The 23,543-nt window shown below is 37.6% G+C and overlaps 2 protein-coding genes across 2 annotated transcripts in view; one reads left to right on the top strand and one right to left on the bottom strand.

Annotated features, from left to right (window-relative positions):
* The window catches only part of LOC114496072 (cytochrome P450 2C19-like), a 186,684-nt gene that overhangs the window by 78,638 nt on the left and 84,503 nt on the right, over positions 1–23,543 (bottom strand). The window lies entirely within an intron of this gene.
* The window catches only part of LOC114496071 (cytochrome P450 2C21-like), a 29,426-nt gene continuing 15,618 nt past the window's right edge, over positions 9,736–23,543 (top strand). The window contains exons 1-6 of the mRNA XM_028511314.1: positions 9,736–9,903; positions 13,361–13,523; positions 15,239–15,388; positions 18,122–18,282; positions 19,633–19,809; positions 21,869–22,010. Coding sequence (XP_028367115.1) covers positions 9,736–9,903; positions 13,361–13,523; positions 15,239–15,388; positions 18,122–18,282; positions 19,633–19,809; positions 21,869–22,010 — 961 coding nt within the window. The remainder of the gene's footprint in view (positions 9,904–13,360; positions 13,524–15,238; positions 15,389–18,121; positions 18,283–19,632; positions 19,810–21,868; positions 22,011–23,543) is intronic.

The raw sequence follows: 23,543 nt of genomic DNA, 5'->3' as shown, positions 1-23,543 counted from the left end.
GCCAAGACAAAAAAAAAAATGGCCCAAATGAAAGAACAGATAAAAGCTCCAGAACAAATACAACTAAGCAATAAAGACATAGCCAACCTATCAGATGCACAGTTCAAAACACTGGTAATCAGAATGCTCACAGAATTGGTTTAATTTAGTTGCAAATTAGATGAAAAAATGAAGACTATGCTAAGTGAAGTGAAGGAAAATGTACAGGAAATAAATAGTGATGGGAGGGAAACTGGGACTCAAATCAGTGGTGTGGAACAGAAGGAAGAAAGAAACATCCAATCAGAAAAGAATGAAGAAACAAGAATTCAAAACAATGAAGAGAGGCTTAGGACCCTCCAGGACATCTTTAAATGTTCCAACATCCAAATTATAGGGGTACCAGAAAGGGAAGAGGAAGAGCAATGAGTGGAAAAGTTATTTGAACAAACAATAAAAGAGAACTTCCCCAATCTGGCAAAAGAAATAGACTTCCAGGAAGTCCAGGGAGCTCAAAGAGTCCCAAAGAGGCTGGAACCAAGGAGGAACACACCAAGGCACATCATAATTACATTACCCAAGATTAAAATGAAGGAGAGAATCCTAGAAGTAGCAGGAGATAAGGAGATAGTTACCTACAAGGAAGTTCCCATCAGACTGTCAGCTAATTTCCCAAAAGAGATCTTACAGGCAAGAAGGGGCTGGAAAGAAGTATTCCAAGTCATGAAAGGCAAGGACCTACATCCAAGATTGCTCTATCCAGCAAAGCTTTAATTTAGAATGGAAGGGCAGAAGAAGTGCTTCCCAGATAAGGTCAAGTTAAAGATGTTCATCATCACCAAGCCCTTATTATATGACATGTTAAAGGGATTTATCTAAGAAAAAGAAGATAAAAAACATGTAAACTAAAATGACAGCAAACACAATTATTAACAACCACACCTAAAACAAAACCAGAAACAGATTAAGCAAACAACTAGAACAGGAACAGAACCACAGAAATGGAGATCACATGGCGGGTTATCAACAGGGGAGTAGGAGGGGGAGAGAGGAGGAAAAGGCACAGAGAATAAGTAACATAGATGATAGGTAGAAAATAGACAGGGGGAGGGCAAGAATAGTATAGGAAATGCAGAAGCTCAAGAACTTATGACACATGGACATGAACTAAAGTGGGGGAATGTGGGTGTGAGAGGGTGTGTAAGGTGGAGGGGGGAAATGGGACAATTGTAATAGCATAATTAATACAGTATATTTTTAAAAAACTCCTTTAAGAAGAAGAATAATGGAGAGAAAGAGGAACACAGGTACAAAGGGAAAAATGGCAGTGAATAAGTACTTATCAATAATAACCTTACATGTAAATGGATTAAATGATTCAATCAAAAGACATAGGGTAGCTGAATAGAAAATAGGACCTGCATATATACTGTCTGCAAAAGAACCACCTCAGAACAAAACATTTACACAGACTGAAAGTGAACAGATGGAAAAAATATTCCATGCAAATGAAGATAAAAAGAATGCTAGGGTAGCAATACTTCTATCTGAACAAATAGACTACAAACAAAGTCCATAGTAACAGACAAAGGGGGACACTACATAATATTTAAGGGTTCAGTCCAACAAAAGGATATGACCCTTCTAAACATATACGCACCCAATATAGAACCACCTAAATATATAAAGAAGGTCTTGCAGGACTTTAAGAAAGAGAATGATAGCCATGCAGTCATAGTCAGGGATTTTCACAGCCAATTGCCAGCAATGGACAGACCTTCCAGACAAAAAGTCAATAAGGATACAGCAGCATTAAATGACAATCTAGAGCAATTGGATTTAACTGATATCTACAGAACATTTCACCCCAAAGAAGCAAAATATACATTCTTCTCAAATGCACATGGATCATTCTCAGAGACAGACCACATGGCAGAACACAAATAAGCCTGAACAAATTCAAGGAAATTGAAATCATGAAGAATTTTTTTTGTTTAGCCACAGCAATCAGACAAGAAAAAGAAATAAAAGGCATCCAAATCAGAAAGGAGGAAACAAAACTGTCACTGTTTGCAGATGACATGATAGTGTACATCAAAAATTCTACAGACTCCACCAAAAAACTGCTTGACCTGATAAATGAATTTGGCAAAACAGCAGGATACAAAGTCAATATCCAGAAATCAAAGGCATTTCTGTACACCAACAATGAAACAGCAGAAGCAGAAATCAAGGAAAAAATCCCATTTGAAATAGCAAAAAGAAAAATAAAATATCTAGGAATAAACCTAACCAAAGAGGTAAAGACCTGTATTTAGAAAACTACATAACACTAAGGAAAGAAATCAAGGAAGACACAAACAAATGGAAACATATACCGTGTTCATGGATTGGAAGAATTAATATCATCAAAATGTCCATGCTACCCAAAGCAATTTACACATTCAATGCAATTCCTATTAAAATACCAATGGCTTATTTCACAGACATAGAACAAACACTTCAAACATTTATATGGAACCATAAACGACCCCGAATAGCTAGCTGCTGCAATTTTGAGAAAGAAGAGTAAAGTGGGAGGGATCACAATACCTGACATTAAACTATACTACAAGGCCACTGTAATCAAAACAGCCTGGTACTGGCATAGAAACAGGCACATAGACCAATGGAACAGAACAGAGAGCCCAGAAATAAACCCAAGTCTCTATAGTCAATTAATATTTGACAAAGGGGGCAGCAGCATGGAGCAAAATGGAGTAAAAATAGCCTCTTCAACAAATGGTGTTGGGAGAACTGGACAGCCACGTGAAAAAAAATGAAAATCAAGCACCAACTTACACCATATACGAAAATAAATTCAAGGTGGATAAAAGACTTAAATATAAAACACGACACCATTAAAGTCCTAGAGGAGAACGTAGGTAGGAAAATCTCAGATATTTCACGCAGAAACTTTTTTACTGACTTGTCCCCTAGAGCAAGGGACATAAAGGAAAGAATAAACAAATGGGACCTCATCAAAATTAAAAGCTTCTGCACAGCTAAAAAAAACAGTGTTCAAATAAAAAGAGAACCAGCTGTATGGGAAAACATATTTGCCAATGATACCTCAGACAAGGGATTAATCTCCAGAATATATAAAGAACTTACACAACTCCACTCTAAGAAGACAAGCAACCCAATTAAAAAATTGGGCAAAGGACTTGAACAGACACTTCTCCAAGGAGGACATACAGAAAATCCAAAGACACATGAAATGATGTTCAATATTGCTAGCTATCAGAGAGATGCAAATTAAAACCACAATGAGATACCACTTCACACCAGTCAGAATGGCCATCATAAACAAAGCCACAAACAACAAGTGTTGGAGAGGTTGTGGAGAAAAGGGGTCCCTAGTGCACTGTTGGTGGGACTGCAGACTGGTACAACCACTATGGAAAGCAGTATGGAACTTCCTCAGAAAACTAAAAATGGATCTGCCTTTTGACCCAGCAATTCCACTGCTGGGACTCTATCCTAAGAATACTGAAACACCAATCCAAAAGAACCTATGCACCCCAAAGTTCATAGCAGCACAATTTACAATAGCTAGATGCTGGAAGCAACCTAGATGCCCATCAGTAACTGAATGGATCAAAAAACTGGGGTACATTTACACAATGGAATTCTATGCAGCAGAAAGAAAGAAGGAGCTCCTACCCTTTGCAACAGCATGGATGGAGCTGGAAGGTATTATGCTAAGCAAAACAAGCCAGACAGTGAAAGACAAATACCATATGATCTCACCTTTAACAGAAACCTAAACAACAAAACAAAGAAACAAGCAAAATATAACCAAAGGCACTGAAATAGAGGACAGGTTGACAGTGACCAGAAAGGAGAGAAGAGGGAATTTCAGGGGACAATGGGAAGGGTTTACAGGAACAAATTTAAAGGACACATGGACAAAAACTAGGGGGAGGGTGGTAATGGAAGGAAGTGGGGAGGGTTGGGTGGGTGGGCTGGATTGGAAGTAAAAGGGAGAAAACTGTACTCGAACAATGATTAAAATAAAATAAAAAAAGAGTTTTTTTGGATCACAATGGCCTGAAACTAGAAATCTACATTTAAAAAAAAATTCAAATACATGGAGGATCAATAAAACAGTTTTAAATAAAAAATGGGTTAACAATGAGATCAAGAAAGAAATAAAAAATTACCAGGAAACAAATGAAAATAAACACATAACAACACAAAAGCTACAGGACACAGCGAATGCAGCAATGAGCGTGAAGTTCATAGCTATATAGGCCTACTTAAAAAGAAAGAAAAATCTCAAATAAACAACATAAACCTATATCTAAAAGGACTAAAAAAGAACAAAGTCCTGAGTGAGTAGAAGGATAGCAATGATCAAAATATGAACAGAATTAAATGACATAGATACTAAACAAAAAAAAATTCAAAAGATTGATGAATCCAGGAGCTGGTAATTGAAACAAGTTAACAAACCTTTAACATGACTTATGAAGAAAAAAAAAGACAGAACCCACATGAGTAAAATCAGAAATGACAGGTTAGAAGTAACAACTGACACCCCAGAACAGAAAGGATTGTAAGAAATTACTATGAACAACTATACACCAAGAAATGGGATGACCTGGGGAAAATGGACAAGTTTCTAGAAACATATGGTCTTCCAAAACTGAATCAGGAAGAAGCAGAAGGCCTGAGTAGACGAAAAACAACTAGAGAAATTGAAGGAGTAACCAGGAGGAGTGGGGAGAGGGATAATATAGGAAGGGCCATCAAGGAACATGTATAAGGGACACCTGGACAAAAACAAAGGGAGAAGGTCAAGGGTGGGAGGCACGAATGGGTGGGATGGGTGGAACAGGTGGGGGGGTGATGGAGTGTAAATGGAAACAACTGTACTTAACCAACAATAAAAAATAATAACTTTTAATAATTTGAAAAATATGAAGAGGTATTGACTATTTTAAAAAAAATCCCAGCACATAAAAGCTCCAATTCTATGCAGCAGAAAGAAAGAAGGAGCTCCCACCCTTTGCAACAGCATGAATGGAGCTGGAAAGCATTATGATAAGCAAAATAAGCCAGGCAGTGAAAGACAAATACTATTGATCTCACCTTTAACAGGAACCTAAACAACAAAACAAAGAAACAAGCAAAATATAGTCAAAGACACTATAGTCAAAGACACTGACAGCCTGTCAGAGGACAGGCTGACAGTGACCAGAGGGCAGATGGGAGAGAATTTCAGGGGAGAATGGGAAGGGTATACAGGAGCAAATATAAAGGACACATGGACAAAAACTAGGGGTGGGGGTGGAAATGGGAAGGAGGTGGGGGGATTGGTGGGTGGGCTGGAATGGGAGTAAAGGACAGAAAACTGTACTTGAACAATGATTAAAATAAAATAAAATAAAAAAGCTCCAGACAGATGACTTCACAGGCAAATTTTACCAATCATTCAAAGAGTTAACAGCTATCCTTCTCAAAGCATTCCCAAAAATTCAAAACAAAGGAAAGTCTTCCAATTCCAAACTCTTTTTACAGGGCCAGTATTATCCTAATTCCAAACCAGGTAAAGACATAATAAAAAAAAGAAAATTTCAGGCCAATAACTCTGATGAACTTAGATGGTAAAATCCTCAAGAAAATATTAGCAAACCAGATCCAACAACACACCAAAAAATCATACGCCCTGATCAAGTGGGTTTTATCCAGGGATGCAAGCATGGTACAACATCCATAAGTCAACAAATGTGATACATTACATAAACAAAGTGGAGGACAAAAATTACATGATTACATCAATAGATATGGAAAAATATTTTATAAAATTCAGCACATATTTATTATAAAAACACTCAGCAAAGTGGGAATACTGGGGGGCACCTCAACATAATAAAGGCCATATATGAAAAACATACTGCCAACATCAAACTCAATGGGCTAACCTAAAAGCATTTCCCTACTGCAATCACTCCTTGCATTCAACATAGTACTGCAATCACTACTTGCATAGGTCTGCAGTCACTACCTGCATTCAACATAGTACTGGAAGTCCTAGCCACAGTGATCAGACAAGAAATAAAGGGCATCCCAATTGAATATTTAACAACAACAACAACAAAGCAACAGCTAAAATGAAAAAGCTTTGAAAAGGGTGCATCCAGATTGAAAAAGAGGAAGTAAGCTGTCATTATTCAAAGTCAACATGACATCACATATAGAAAACTCTGTAGTTTCCCCCCCAAAAATCTACTCATCCTAATAAATGCATTTGGCAAAGTAGCAGATTACAAAGTCAATATTTAGAAATCAATGCCATTTTTATACACCAATAATGAACTATCAGAAAGAGAAATTAATACAACAATTCCATTTACTATTGCAAAAATAATAATAATAAAGTACCTAGGGATAAAATTGCCAAGGAGGTAAAAGACCTATACTCACAAAACTATAGGATACTGAAGAAATAAACTAAGGAGGCTACAAAGAAGTAGAAAAAAATACCTTATTCATGGACTGGAAAAATTAACTTCATTAATATGTCCATAGTACCCAAGCAATCTATAGATTCAATTCAATTCCTACTAACATACCATGGGCACGTGACACAGATCTGGAACAAATATTTCAAAAATTTATATGGACCCAAAAATGAACCCCAAAAGCCTCAGCAATCTTGAGACAGAAGATACAAGTTGGAGGGATAACAATTCCTGAGATCAAACAATACTACAAGGCCACTGTAGTCAAAGCAGTCTGGTACTGGCATAAGAATCAATGTAATAGATGGAGAGCCCAGAAATAAACCCAAGTTTTTATGGTCAATTAATATTTGATAAAGGAGGCAAGAGCATTCAATGGAGTAAACAAAGTCTCTTCAATGAGTGGTGTTGGAAGAACTGGACTGGTACATGCAAAACAAATTAATCTAGACCACCTTCTTACACAATACACCAGAAAAAAACTCAAGATGGATAAAAGACTTAAATATAAGTAATGATACCACGAAAATCTTATAGGAAAGCACAAGCACTAAAATTTTCAATATCTCACATAGTGATGTTTTTCACAATACAACTCCCAGGTCAAGGGAGATAAAGGAAAAATAACCACTTGGAACTACATCAGACTAAAAATCTTTGGCATAGTTAAACAAACCATCCTCAAAATGAAAAGGGGATCAACTGTATGGTGTTGCGCGTGGGTCACCAGCCAGCAGTGACCACGGAACGCTGTGGATGGCTCGCCGAAAAAACACGCGAGAAACAAACAAACATGCACAGAGACAAACTAGTTTCTGTGGGGAAGTAGGGACGAAATGGCCACCCCCCCTAGTGGGGGGCGCCCTGATTTACTGTCCATACCTGCTTTTATTGGGCTTATTTTGCATAATAATTCAGGTAAAGTACAGTACTCATCAGGGGGAAGTAAGGAACTATAGAAAACAAGGAACTCTGCTGGTCTATTGAGTCGGGGCCAGAGAGCTGTAAGACTTTGAGGAACCAACTTCCTCCTTGGACCCCTCTCATTCAACTGAGAGCATTCTAAACAAAGAAGGTTTCACAGTAATTTACATGTTCTTTCTTAGGCCTGATCACCCGGGGAATCCGCCCTTTTCAGCACAGAGCTGCACCACCCTGTCATGGTTTCAGGCTTAGCACGGGAGCTAAGGCAATAAGGAGATTTTCTCCCAGACGATGAGAACTCAGGCTATGTCAAAGCTGAGGAGCGAGGGTCCGTCACCCTCTTTTGCTGCAGCCCCCCCAAGTCCTTCTTTTGGGGGGCCTCCCAAAGTGATCGTGCCTGGCTTAGGTCATTCCCCCCGTGGGGAATCTTACCTGTCTTTGGCTAACTGACCAAGCTTTTTGGGGTTCAGTTATGAATAAACCAGTAGAAGCAGCATTCCTGCCAGGGAGACAAGCCCTTGTCTCCTTGCTGGCCTTTGGTTCCAAGGGCGTTCCCTTAGCCTTAGCCTATGCGGGGGTTTCAGCTTCTGATACCAGTCAGGGCGGTTCCCAACAGCATGGGAGAACACATTTGCCAAAGATACACTCAAAAAGGGTTTAACCTCCAAAATACATAAAGAGCTTATATGACTCAAAACCAGGAAGACACAAAAACCAACCAAAAAAAAAGAGGGAACAAAGGAACTGAATAAACACTTCTCCAAGGAGGACATACAGATGGCCCATATACATATGAAAAAGTGCTCAACATCACTAGCCATCAGAGAGATGCAAATTAAAACCATAATGAGTTATCACCTCACACCCATCACAATGGCTATCATTAATAAATCAACAAACATGTTCTGGTGAGCATGAGGAGAAAAGGTTGAACCCAAGTGCACAATAGAGGAATTTCTCACTGGTGCAGCTATTGTGGAAAATAGTATAGAAGTTCCTCAAAAACTAAAAATGGAACTTCCTTTTGACCCAGCATTTTTGCTCCTGAGATTATACCCTAAGAGTCCCAAACCACCAATTCCAAAGAATTTATGCACCCCCATTTTTATAGCAGTCCTATTTGCAATAGCCAAGATTTGGAAACAGCCTAAGTGCCCATCAGTAATTGAGTGGATTAAAAACTGTGGTACATCTGCACAATGAAATACTAGGCAACAGAAAGAAGGAATTCTGACCTTTTGCAACAGCATGGAAGGAACTGGAGAGTATTATGCTAAGTTAAATAAGCCAGTCGGTGAAAGACAAATACTGTATGATTTCATTTATAAGAGGAATCTATGGACAAAATAAGCTAATGAGCAAAATAGAACTAGAGACATGGAATCATAGAACAGATTGACAGCTGTAAGAGGGGAGGGGAGAGGCAAGGACTGATTGAAAAAAGGTGAAGGGATGAGTAAGTGAAAATATATGAGAACCCATGGACACGGACTATGGGTGTGGGGATTGTCTAGGGAAGTGTGGTGTGTGCTGGGCAAAGGGTGGCAAAGGGCCAACTGTAATAGCATAAACAATAGAAGAGTAAAAATGTAATATCTTCAGCAGATTCAAAGAGACAAATGATAATAAACAGATTCAATGCTGTAAGAAATTATTAACCTAAGCTATTACATAAATCAATTATATTAACATGTTTTACATTTTAATTTTATATAATTTTAATGCTAAAAAGCAGATTTTTAAAAAAATTATTGACTTTAGAGAGAAAGGGATGGAGAAAGAGAGAAAACATAGATTTGTTCTTTCACTCATTTATGCACTCATTGATTGATTCTTGTATGTACTCTGACCAGAGATCAACTCAAAACCTTGGTGTGTAGGGACAATGCTGTAACCAACTGAGTTACTTGGCCAGGGCAACATGACAGTTTTAAAAATTAACTTTATTAGGGAAACATTGGTTAATAACCTATATCAATTTCAGATGTACAAGTTTAATACATCTTTATATTCTATTGTGAATTCACCACCCAAATCTGGTCTCCTTCTGTCAGCATATATTTTACACCCTTTACCTTCCTTGGCCTAGCCCCTACTGGTCTTCCCTCTGCTAACTACAATTCTGTTGTCTGCATCTATGAATTTGTGGGGTTTTTTTGTTGTTTTTCTGCTACTCTCTACCAGCAGGCCAAAGAACACTGAAGATGAAACAATATTTAACCAAAAGATCACAGAGAGTGCTTGTTGGGAAATCAGTTTGCATTTAGGATTTAAAAATTTTTGAGGTTATAAACTTTCAATTGCACTTATGCAAAACACATCAATGGATCTCTTCATAGTCCTGGCGATTTGTCTTTCTTGTTTGACTCTCCTTTTCCTATGGAACCGAAGCTATGCCCAAGGGAAGCTGCCACCTGGTCCTACTCCTCTCCCAATTGTTGGAAATGTTCTACAGATAAATATTAAGAACATCAAGGAATCCATAAGCAAGGTTAAGTATCATTATTTTTCTTCCAATCATTTGCAATGAGTAAATAAGACAGTGCTATATCTAAGTAAAATATGGACCTGGACACCATGCGTTAAAAAAGTCATTTGAAAGGGAAGTGTTCACTGGACATGCAGATACAATTCCATTTTTAAAATTTAATTAAATATTCTGGGGTAACATTGATTAATAACATTTTACAGATCTGAGGTGTACAAATCCATAATACATCACCTGTATACTGCATTGTGAGCTCACCACACAAAGTCTAATGTCCTTCTGTGACTGTGTATCTCACCCTCTTTATCTTCTTTCTCCTCCACTCAACCCTCCCACCCTTTTGGCAACTACCATACTGTTTGTGTCTAAAAGTTTAGTTTTTTGTTCATTTGCTGCTTTCTGCTTTATATGCCACATATGAATGAAATCTTATGGTTCTTGTCCTTTCCTACATGACATGATTTTAAGCATCTCACAGCTAGAGGCGTCCAAAAGGGAATGAGAACAATGAGGTGATTGTTAAAATCTTCAAAAGGAGGAATTTCCTGTCAATATTGTGAGCTAGGTCTTCTTTCTAGTAATTAATTTTTGGTGAACTCTAATAACAATGAAAATACTTTCAGCTTTTGAAAAAAATTACTGATTTATAGATTCACAACACTAAGTTTTCCTAAAAGCACACTGTTGTGGAGTTATGGAAATAACTATAGGTTCAGGAACTTTCACTTTCTATTAGATTTGCTCAACATGTAAGTGAATAACTGCTCTGCTCTTTGCTATTTATACAGTAATAGTTCTCTAAATATTGAGGGGCTTTTCTGAAATCTGTCTTCCTAGACACAGCTGGTTACCAGTGCTGTGCCCCTAGAAACTTCTTCCTGTGTTTCAGACTCTGGATTCCAAGGGATGTGTCAGAATCCCTTAACTTTCAGCCTTGGGCAAACTTTTTAAAATCCATCTGAGCTTCAGTTTCCATTTCTTTAAAAATGATTGCTAGCCCTGGCTGGTGTAGCTCAGTGAATTGAGCTCGGGCTGTGAACCAAAGCATTGCAGGTTTGATTCCCAGTCAGGGCACATGCCTGGGTTGCAGGCCATGGCCCCCAGCAACTGCACATTGATGTTTCTCTCTATCTCTTTCTCTCTCCCTTCCCTCTCTAAAAATAAATAAATAAAATCTTTTAAAAAATAAAAATAAGTAAAACATTTAAAAATGACTGATAATTATTCTGCACAAATTATTAGTTATTATATATTCAACAAGTTATCAAATTACTACTTTGTATTAGACACCATGTTAAGTGCTTGGAATGTTTTTCAATACTATTTTGTATTGGTTTCAAGGGTACAGCATAGTAATTTCACAATCACATGCTTCACAAAGCGTTCACTCTAACATTTCAGGTAGGTAACCATCTGGCACACTACATAGTTATTACAATATTATTGACTGTATTCTCTATGCAGTACTTTACATGCAGTGACTGTTCTGTAAATACTGATTTCTACTTCTTTTTATTTTATTTTTTATTAAAGATTTTTATTTATTTATTTTTAGAGAGGGAATGGAGGGAGAAAGAGAGAGAGAGAGAGAGAGAGAGAAACATCAATGTGTGGTTGCTGGGGTCATGGCCTGCAACCCAGGCATGTCCCCTGACTGGGAATCGAACCTGAGACACTTTGGTTTGTAGCCCGCACTCAATCCACTGAACTACGCCAGCCAGGGTGACTTCTATTTCTTAACCCCTTCACCTCTTTCACCTGTTCCCCTAAACCCCCATTCCCTCTGGCAATTACCAGTCCTGCCTCAGTGTCTGAGTCTGTTTCAATTTTGTTTGTTTGTTTTTTGTTCTTTACATTTCACATATAAGTGAAATCATATGATATTTGTCTTCCTCTGACTGACTGATTTCATGTACCATAATAACCTTTTGATCCATTATGCTGTTGTAAATAGCAGGATTTTAGTCTTCTTTGGTGCACTAGGAATTTCCAATGGTGAATGGGAAAAGAAAAGTCCCGAGAATTATAGAATTTACAATCTCGAGGGTAGGCATGAATTTATGATATAATATGCAAATAACTGTATGATGATAAATGAAGTGACAGGGATCCAATGGACACCAGCCATGGATTTTGGCAGGCTAGGGGAAGGAGGACCAGTCAGCAAAGAGTTTTCTGAGGAATTGAATTTGGAGCTGAGATCTAAAGAATGATCAGGCATTAACTAGACAAAAATCAGATAAAAAAATTCTCCCAGGCTTTTCCAGTGTGGAGAAGAATGACTTGAGAGTCCTGGAGAAGGGAACAATTTGATTATAGCCCAGAAAGTATTATAAAAATATGCCATAAGTTGAGATTGAAGAGTTCAACTGGGACTAGAGCATGCTGGTTTACAAGGATTTTAAGAATTGTGGTCTTTAGCAGAAGAGCAATGTGATGACTTTAACATGCTTAAAGGACTGTTGTGTTAACATTTGCCTGTGGAAAGACCACTCTGGATAATGAATTGGAAAATGAATTGTAGTTGCAGAATGAATTTTAAGGTAGCAGAAGGACTCAAACATTGGATACCTTGAAAGGGTTCAAGTCCTACATCATTGAGTATGCTGAATAGCTGCCATAAGAGAAAGACTCCCATAATGCAATGGCTTAAAAAAGTCAAGAGTTTATTTCTATCTCCATAAGATATAGAAGTGATTGCTGGTGGGCTGCCTTTCCTCTATGAGGCCATTCAGAGAACCAGTTTTTCTCAATCTTGTGGTTTACCTTCCTTTGCCCTTAGGATCTTGTTTTCATTTTCATGGTCAGAGTGGACCATCTGCATGCTGGTCACCACAACCCTGAGTAGTGGGAGAAGCAGAGAGCATGTTGTGACCATTTATGCCACAGTGTAGGATTTGCCCACATCACTTCTGCTGACATCAGCTGATGGAAGCTTAGTCACATGGCCACACAGGGAAGCTGGGAAAGGTGTGTGACAAGGCTGCCATGTGCTTATGTGGTAATAGAACATAGAGGTCTCTGGTGCTAATGAGAAGATGTAGAGAATGGGTAGTGAGGAATGATTATTTGCCTGCACCTGGGACAAGATGGGAAAACTTCACCTAAACAGGAGATACGTATCACTTATCGTAATGCAAGTATAGGAAGGAAGGAAATTTGGAGCAATTAAAGTTTGGCAGAAAGAAATTAATAAAATAACATGAATAAAATTCATGACAGAGTCATATAAGATAACTACTAAAGGTGATAATAATAATAGCAATATTACCAGTAGCATAATAATAATTACCATTTAATTGGTTTCTATTAAATTACTGGATCTAGAAGATGAAATCTGTTATGATGAGTGAATGGATATTAAAATGTCTCTCAGTAAGATTAAAAGTATTTCTCTCACTTATCTCCATTCTTAGTTTTGAAATTCTCACTCTTCTTGCATCTCCTATTCCTTTCTTAGCTAGCAAAAGTCTACGGCCCGGTGTTCACTGTGTACTTTGGAAGGAAGCCCACTGTGGTGCTCTATGGATACAAGGCAGTGAAGGAAGCCCTGATTGATCGGGCTGAGGACTTCTCTGGCAGAGGCAGTTTTCCAATTGTAGACAATATCTTCCAGGGATCAGGTATGCTTCAATCTGGGGGATGTGTGTGTATTCATAAGTTGCAAAGATTCCAAATAGGCTAAGGAATTGAGAAACTTAAACATAGACAAATTGATGGAAATAATATACTTCCAAAATTTTCCATGAAGGATCATTAATCCATATTTAAAATTCTGAGGGTGACACAATGTCTCCATAAAACAATAAGTGCAATTTAAAGAAATTCACAAAACACTAATGTTCTATGAATTTGTGACTAAGCTATGCTCATTATGCCTTTAAAGATTTTATTTATTTGTTTATAGAGAGGGAGAAGGGAGGGAGAAAGAAAGGGAGAGAAATATCAATGTGTGAGAGATAGATTGTCTGCTCTCAAACACTCCCTACTAGGGACCTGGCCCACAACCCAGGCATGTGCTTTGACTGGGAATAGAACCAGAGATATTTTACTTCACAGGCTGGCACTCAATCCACTGAGCCATTCCAGCCATGGCTAAGTCATGTTCATTTTCAATTATGGCCTGTTAAGAAAGAAAAAGAGGCAGAGAGAAAAGAGGGATGAGGATATTCATCAAATTATCCTATTCTCCAAATATTTTGCTTTCTATCCTGACTCATGGTTGCCAAGAGATTATTTTATAAAGCTTGCATTGGATGCATGGAACCAACATAACGATGGAATATTTCCAACCTTATCTTTAATTCTTCTCATATTCTAAAAAGGATAAGTAATATTTGAATTCAATAGAATACAAAGCATAAAGCACAAATATGCACTGAAAAGGGGACTATGGAGAAACGCATAGTAAGAATGAACTGGAATTGATATTAGAGAAAGCTGTTTAAACTAACTACTTGAACTATCTTTCATCTGTGTTTGGAGCTACACTTTAACTGTCCAGTCCTCTGGAGGGGCCCTGGGTTCTGACTAAATTAGATAAAGTCTGAATGGGGTCATTTTTTCTTCCACTTATTGTCAACAATCTTGATCAAATTTCCCATGAGCATTGTTTCCCAACCCTTCCCCACCCACCCAACTCCCATTGTCTTGACTTGGGAAGTCTGATGTTGAATTTCCTTGGTATTAAGAGCACATTAGAAAACTGGCCAGTAGCCAGTGCATTAGAGCATCATTGGGATACACCAAGGTTGTGGGTTGGATCCCTGGTGAAGGCACATGAAAGAATCAACAATGACTGCATGAATAAGTAAAACAACTCTCTCTCTCACCTTGCCTGAGGATTATATTTTCATGAGCATCTTTCTAATGCACAAGAGCTCTCTCCCCTTCTTTCAAGAATTGACTCCATTTGTTGCTGCTCCTAAAATTTACTTATAATGCATAGAAGTTGACCCTGAAAATTTAACCTGTTACACAGGCTCACCACAATTTATTAGCTGTGTGATCAAGTAGTAAACATTTTGCCTTTGTGATATTCAGCATTCTTATCAGTTAAATGGTGACAATAACTAGGTCACAGAGTTATTGTGACACTTATAAGCATTAATGTATGAATAACAGTTTAATAATGTGTAAAGCCAAGAATCTTGATAGTAAGTTTCTAGGCTGGGGTAATAGAGAAGGCAGACAAAGTAGGGCTCAGTAGGAATTCCTAAGGCTGGTAACACTATATTTACATTTCTGGTTACATTATCATTTCCTGAGATAAAAGTCCCTTACCTAGAATTAATTGAAAATTGAAGTCTTCTTTAACATTTGTGTTTTGTCTTGATAGGTATTGTTTTCAGCAATGGGGAAATATGGAAACAAACTCGGCGATTCTCCCTCATGGTTTTGCGGAATATGGGAATGGGAAAGAAGACTATTGAAGACAGAATTCAAGAAGAAGCCTTGTGTCTGGTGGAAGCATTAAGAAAGACCAATGGTGTGTATGTCTTTGTATAATTACTAGGTATAGTTTGGGTAGACTGAATCCTGTTACAAGTAGACCAAATGCTGTTATAAGTAGATCATAGAGAGATACAATGGTTCAAGTGGGGCATAAGTTTACTTTTTGCTCACATACCAGTAGTAAGAGGTGAAGGGGTTGGCTTTTTCAGGCCTTTCAGGTATCAGGCTGTTAGGGGCTTTGACATCTTCACCATGTGGCTTCCAGTGTTACCCAGGATTCATCTGTTTTCATGGTAGTGGGAGGAGCAAAGAACAAGGAAAGGAGACAATAGTGTCATGGTCCACAAGCCTTCTTTCCCATTCCTTGGGCTGTAGTCTAATCAAAGGACTACACCTACCTCTAAGAAGAACTGGGAACTATAGTTATCTAGATACTCAGGGAGAAGAGAACACAGATTTTGCTAATCAACTAGTAGCATTGACCACAATACCTCAAAAAACTAAGGAACTTCTCTAGTAACTTCTTGAGAAACATTGCAAATATCTCACAATATATGTACATTAATTCATTATGCTGTGTACATTAAGCTTATACAGTGCTGAATGTCAATTATATCTCAGTATAACTGAAAACAAAGCACTGGTGGTTCAAGGTAGAATTCATGGAAAATCTTTTCAATGCACAGAGCTGCATTACAGATGAGCTAGGAGTGTAGGGTGAAGAAGGGAGGGAGCTGTGGTAGCCTACATATGTTTAGTGTGTATATATAAGTGTATATGTGCAGTGTGTATGTGTGTATGTACACACAGGACTAGGAGAGAGGGTGGAAGAGAAAGGGTGGGCAGGAGACTTGGAAAGAAAGTGGTAAGATCAGGAACATGAGACATATGTAGTTTTTAACCACAATATTTAAATATTTTCCAAAAACATTATTTATATAATAACCCATCTATGAGAAAGAGAAACATCAGTTGGTTGCCTCCCACAACCAACTCAGCCATCTGGCTAGGGCACAGTTGTGTTTTTAAACTGTCTAGATGGGTTATTTCCCTTTCTCTGTTATTAATATAAAAATGCCATGATTGCATACATTTGCATAATTCTGAGGTCTTCCTTAGAATGGATTTCAGGAAATAGTAGAAGATATCAATGAACAACATTGTTTGGAGTTTTGACACATATGACCTCGGAATGGGAGGAAGACCTAGCAGAAGAAGGGATAAGATTATGAGGCCTGTACTGGGTATACTGTTTTGTGATCTTATGTTTAAATTTAATATATTAAATACCTATTTTTCACATGTTTAATTTTCAAATATTTTTAAAGAACATTATTAATGAAACAGCACACTATTCCACTATGTTGGATGTACCATAGTTTATTTAACTGGTCTTTTATTTTTGGCCAAATAGTCAATTTTCAGTGCCTTCTTGCTATTTATATAAAAATAGTGCAATCCATATAAACCATTGCATACCCCTGAGTACTTTCCTGAGAACAAAATTTTGGAAATGGAATTAATATGTGAACAAATTTTGAGTTTTGAAACATATTATCTGGAAAATGACTTTGTGTACTTAATTTATATTTCAAGCAGAGTTCATTATTGACTGGTTCCTCTTTCCCCATAGTAATGCAACTCACACACCCAGCTTTTTAAAAATTTTTATGGATTTATTTTTAGAGAGAAGGTAAGGGAGAGAGAAAATGAGGGAGAGAAACTTCCATCAATTGCCTCTGGCCCACCCCTAACAGGGGACTTGGTGAGCACCTAGACATGTGCCCTGATGGGAATCGGACTACAGACATTTCAGTCTGTAGGACAGCATTCAAAACAATGATCCTCAGCAGTCAAGGCACATCCAACATCTTTCCACTGCGTTTTATAAAAAAGCATTGCAAGTCTGCTTGGTCTCCTGTATTTTCTTACTAGGTTCTTGTATTTTCTTACTCAGTTTCTTGTGGGCACCATGAAGAAGTATTCATAATGAAGACTAAATTTTATACCTTTTAACATATACTTACCACATAAAAATGAAATCTTACCATTTGTGAAAGCATGGAAGGACCAAGAGGACCTTATATTAAATAAAATAAGTCAGCCAGAGAAGAAAAATACCATATATTTCACTTATACGTGGAATTTAAATAACAATATAAGCTAACACGCAAAACAGAGATAGACTCATAGACACAGAGCACAGACTGGTGGTTGCCAGAGGGGAGGAGTGTTGGGGGACTGAGTGAAGGGATTAAGAAGTAGGGAGGTGGGATGGGGGGGGGGGGGGGAGGATTGTTGTGGGGAAAAGGCAGACAACAGTACTTAACACTAAAATAATAAGTATGTAAATATATCTATAAAGAGAGAGAAGTACAGATTGGCAGTTACAGAATATGCATAGTCATGAGGATATAAAGTACAGCATAGGAAACAGTAACGTATATTGTAAAGTAAATTTTTCAAGATATTTTTAAAAAACGTCCTTTTTGTGAATTACATTGTGGCTCTTATTTGCAGAATGCTGTAAACAGGAGAACACATTGTGGGGAGAATTAAGAAATAAATTGGACTGGATTAGACAGTTCTGTCTGGGGAAATATAATGAATGTTATCTTAGGCATGTTGAGTTTAGAGTGATGGTGGCATGTCTAGGTACTTCCTATACTTAAAAAGTCTTTGAAGACAACCCATCTCAATGATTTTAAGCAGTCAGCTGGAGATTAAAATGAAATTTCTAAACTAACTTAATTTATATTGTTTTTAGCATCTCCCTGTGATCCTTCTTTTCTTCTGAGCTGTGCTCCCTGCAATGTGATGTGCTCCATTATTTTCCAAAACCGTTTTGAGTACAGTGACAAGCAATTTCTAACCTTGATAAACTATTTTCATGAGAACTTCAGAATTGTAAGCACCTTCTGGATACAGGTAAATTCAAGGTTCTCTAGAAGTAGAGAATAATTTTTTGACTAATCTATTGCTCATATATCACATCCCTTTGCCCTATTTCACAATGTCTGAAGTGTTTATCACACTATTGTTTTTTCCCAATTAGTGAGTTATCAAATCAATTCAATGTGTAAAAATTACATTTAAAACATGAAATATAGTAATAGAAAGAAAATATTGTCATAGTGTACCAAATTATACAAGGTAATTTTTTTGAGGAATCATTTTTCCTGATTTTTACACTTATAGATGAAGAAGGTTCTGGTATAAAATATCTTTCTTTCTTTTTTTAATTTTGATTTATCGTCATTCAAGTACAGCTGTCTGCATTTCCCCCCACTACTTCCCCCAATACCAGCCATCCCCACTTCTCTGCCCTGATTCAACTGCCCCTTGATTTTGTCCATGTGTCCTTTATAGTTGTTCTGAAAACCCTTCCCAGCATTTCCCCCATTATCCCCTCCTACCTTCCCTCTTATTATAGTACATTGTCAGAAAATGTTAGTCGCCTATGATATGTGATCATTAACAACTAAAATCCTGTGTGGATTATAAGGTCATGACAGGTTCCACCTGGAAGAGACACTGGTGAACAAATAATCAACTCATTTTTTAGAGCAGTAACTATCACCAACACATACGATGCATATTCTCCAAAGCAGCTTATCTGTCACAAAGAATGAGTCAGACCTAGAATCTAGATTTCTCCATTCTCTATCTAGTTTGATACAAATTACCCGCCTGAATTATTTGTTTCAGTGCCTACCAAGGGTATTATTAAGTCATGAAGGTACTGGCTACAGCAAAGCAATAAACTCTGGGATGGGAAAGACCCAATAATTACAAGCAATGTGCATGTTCTTGAGGTTGTAAAATCCTAAATAAAACTATGCTAAGTAATTTGGGCATTCTCTTAATCTTCCCAATGTACTGTTTCTTCATTATAAAACTAGGGTATGAATGCTACAAACTTTTTTGATGCCTGTAGAAATAGGTGTAGGGTAAACTGTGGAGAACACTGACCTCTAGCTCTGTCACTACTTTGTCTTAGACTGGTGAACTATCCTTTCTGAAGTTCAGTAGCCTCATCTGGAAAGAGGTAGTAGGCTCCTGAATTCCTTCAGAGAGTTACCATTAGGAAATGAATGTAAATGGTTTAGGAATTGCTTTGTAAATTGTGTGTTCTGTGACTCTGGACATTTTATCAGTTCCTTGTCTTTCAAGTCTTATTTATCTTTATTTGATCAGCATGTAGCAAAGTCTCTGATTTGCAATATAGGCCTGTAAATGTAGGCTGAGTGACTAATGAATGGTTTTTTACTCTTTCAGCTCTACAATTCTTTCCCCTTTTTAATACATTATCTCCCAGGAAGTCATAATGAATTATTTAAAAACATTGCTGAACAGAAAAAATTTATTTTGGAGAAAGTAAAAGAACACCAAGAATCCCTAGACCTCAACAACCCTCGAGACTTTATTGACTACTTTCTGATTAAAATGGAAAAGGTATAAATAACCCTGTTTCAACTTCACCTTTTTTTCTTGATTCTTTACTATTGTTTAAGTACAGTTCTCAATTTCCCTGCAACCACTCCCCCCACCCCATGCATCTCCATGTCCCACCCACCATCCTAACCCCATTTGTGGCTTTGTTCATGTGTCCTTTACACATGTTCCTTGATGACCCTTCTCCTTTCCCCACCCACATTATCCCCTCCTGCCTCCCCTCTGGTTACTGTCAGTGTGTTCTTTATTTCAATGTCTCTGGTTATATTTTGCTTGCTTTTTTAATTGTTATTGATTAGTTTCCCCTTATAGGTAATATCATATGGTATTTTTCTTTCACCACCTGGCTTATTTCACTTAGCATAATGTTCTCCAGATACATCCATGGTGTTAATGAAATGTAGGAGCTCCTTCTTTCTGCTACGTAGTGTCCCAATGGGTAAATGTGCCATAGTTTTCCTCTTTGTGTGTGACGTGACTCATGTATTAGTTTTGATCTATCCTGTAAAATTAGGATATTAAAACAAGCCTATCCCTGGCTGGCCTAACTCAGTGGATTGAGCACGGGCCATGAACCAAAGCATCACAGGTTCGATTCTAAGTCAGGGCACATGCCTGGGTTGCAGGCCACAGCCCCCAGCAACTGCACACTAATGTTTCTCTCTCTCTCTTTTTCTCCCTTTTTTACCTCTCTAAAAATAAATAAATAAAATCTTTATAAAAAAGAGTGAGGGATTAATACCCAAAGTACTATTAAAAATTTAAAAATACTAAAACAAAAAAACCAAATGCCTCTTCCTAAAGAGGTATTAATTGCTTGTGCAACATCTTACTAATGCAAACAATGCTTGATGGCTTGAGATAGTTTGAAATTCTTACTAAATATGACTTATAAGAGTTTATATTTACCTTTTTAAAGCTCATTTTTATTGTGAGCAGATTGAACTACATACATTCAGCAAGCACACACATTCTAGATTAATGATAAATGGCACATGTCATTCATACACTCAGTTCCATAAATGCAAGATACAACATGTGAGGGAACACAGGAATGGATAGGAATCAAGAAAGACTTACCTTTGGAAAGATACTAGGACATCTTCCAAGACGAGGCAGTTTTAGAGGAAACTCTGGCTTAGAATAACAGATGAGACACAATAGGTCTAGGGAATGATGATCAAGTGTGTGGAATTTTCATAGAGGTTATCTTGATGTAATTGAGGAACTGTCATGGGTGTAATGACTGGTGACATTGGGAATAGTGATGCAATTGCAGGGGATGGTTTGATGCTTGAATGGGAAATTTAGACATGATAAAATAGACAAGAGATGCTAGAACTTAAAGTGAGTGGCCATGATGACTTGATAAAAACTATGTTTGAAAGAACTGATTGGCTCTCATGGATGAGAAAGTAGGGATATCAGAAATGACTCATTGAAAGTTTATAAACCTGATTTTATTTATGTATGTATTTATTTATTATGCATGTGTTTTTTATTGCTATTTGGTTACTGTTGTCTCACCTTTCTCCCCATTTCTCTCCCCAGCCCTGTCCCCACCCCCACTCTCACAGAATTTGTTAATGTTTATTGAGTTTATTTATTTATTTAGTTCTTTATTTATGTGTTAATGGTGTTTTTTGTTGTTGTTCAAGTACAGTTGTCTCCATTTCCCCTCCACTGCTCACCCTCTCACACATCCCCACCTTGCACCATGGATCCTACTCCGTTTGGATTTCTCCATGTGTCCTTTATACATGTTCCTTGATGACCCTCCCTTTTCCCGTCCCCTCCCATTACCCCCACTCCCATCCCTCTGGTTACTATCAGTTTCTTCTTTATTTCAATATCTCTGGTTATATTTGCTTGTTTCTTTCCACAGTTTAAACGAACCTTAACAACTTATCTAACTTTACCTTTAGCTATTATATTCTCTAATATCTGACTTAATTTATCAAATAAGAAAGTTAAGCAAATAATGATGTTGTATTGAGTTATGTTATGGTATCCCTAAGGCTCCTTTATTTATCAAGTAATTCTAATACATCATTCCTAGGAAAAGCACAATAAACACTCTACATTTACTATGGACCACTTGATCACCACCATATTGGATGTGTTTGGTGCAGGAACAGAAACCACAAGCTCCACCCTTAAATATGGAGTCTTGCTTCTGCTGAAGCACCCAGAAGTTACAGGTAAGACCACAGATGATGGGTGAGATGAAGTTCTGGGAAACTATTGGCAGGAAACACTGGTGACTATTCCACTCTTCACCTGCCTAGGTGATGCACATGGAAAATTTCTGTCAGTGATATATCTTCCTATCATTGGATGAGTTAAATTCAAATTAGATTATGGTACAAAAGGAGAAAAAAAGTATGCAACTAGCCGCACAGATTTGAAGGGCAGAGGTCATTGTTCTCCGTCCTATGGTGGAATGTCTGTGTATGGGGTCAGACCAGATGTATACACAGAATTGTCTTAGGATCTAGAGAGAGCTAGCTTTCTTCTTTCCATAAAAAGATATCAACTGATATATCTTCCATGTCCAGATGAACATATTTTTGGTAAAACATACTTCTACTCAAATGCATTGGATTGAAAGGTGACTCAACGAAATTGTAATCTTTCTTTTTTTTTAATTTTAATTGTTGTTGCAGTACAATTTTCTATCTTTTACTCCCATCCCAACCCATCCACCCAGCCCTCCCTTCCTCCCTCCCATTTCCCTCCACCCCTAGTTTTTATCCCCCTGTCCTTTATACTTCTTCCGGTAAACCCTTCCCTTTCCCCCTTAAATTCCCCTGAAACTCCCTCTCCTCTCCCTCTGATATTGTCAGACTGTTCTCTATTTCAGTGTCTTTGGTTATATTTTGCTTGTTTCTTTGTTTTGTTGATTAGGTTCCTGTTAAAGGTGAGATTGTATGGTGTTTGTCTTTTACCACTTGGCTTATTTCGCTTAGCATAATGCTATCCAGTTGCATCCATGCTGTTGCAAAGGGTAGGAGCTCCTTCTTTCTTTCTGCTGCATAGAATTCCATTGTGTAAATGTACCACAGTTTTTTGATCCATTCATTTACTGACAGGCACCTAGGTTGCTTCCAACACTTAGCTATTGTAAATTGTGCTGCTATGAACATTGGGGTGCATAGGTTCTTTTAGATTTGTGTTTCAGGGTTCTTAGGATATAACCCTAGCAGTGGAGTTGCTGGGTCAAAAGGAAGATCCATTGTTAGTTTTCTGAGAAAATTCAGTACTGTTTTCCATAGTGGTTGTACCAGTCTGCAATCCCACCAACAGTGCACTCGGGTCCCCTTTTCTCCACAACCTCTCCAACACTTGTTTGATGCTTTGTTTATGATAGCCATTCTGACTGGTGTGAAGTGGTATCTCATTGTGGTTTTAATTTGCAACTCTCTGATGGCTAGTGATGCTCAGCATCTTTTCATGTGTCTCTGGGCCCGCTGTATGTCCTTTTTGGAGAAGTGTCTGTTCAGGTCCTTTGCCCATTTTTTTTAATTGGGTTGCTTGTCTTCTTAGAGTGGAATTGTATAAGTTCTTTATATATTTTGGAGATTAAACCCTTGTCTGAGGTATCATTGGCAAATATGTTTTCCCATACAATTGATTCTCTTTTTATTTGAATACTGTTTTCTTTAGCTGTGCAGAAGCTTTTTTATTTTGATGAGATACCATGTGTTTATTCTTTCCTTTATGTCCCTTGCTCT

The sequence above is a fragment of the Phyllostomus discolor genome, chromosome 5 (assembly GCF_004126475.2).
Source record: "Phyllostomus discolor isolate MPI-MPIP mPhyDis1 chromosome 5, mPhyDis1.pri.v3, whole genome shotgun sequence".
Classification (NCBI taxonomy): domain Eukaryota; kingdom Metazoa; phylum Chordata; class Mammalia; order Chiroptera; family Phyllostomidae; genus Phyllostomus; species Phyllostomus discolor.
This window is presented reverse-complemented; position numbering and strand designations above follow the sequence as displayed.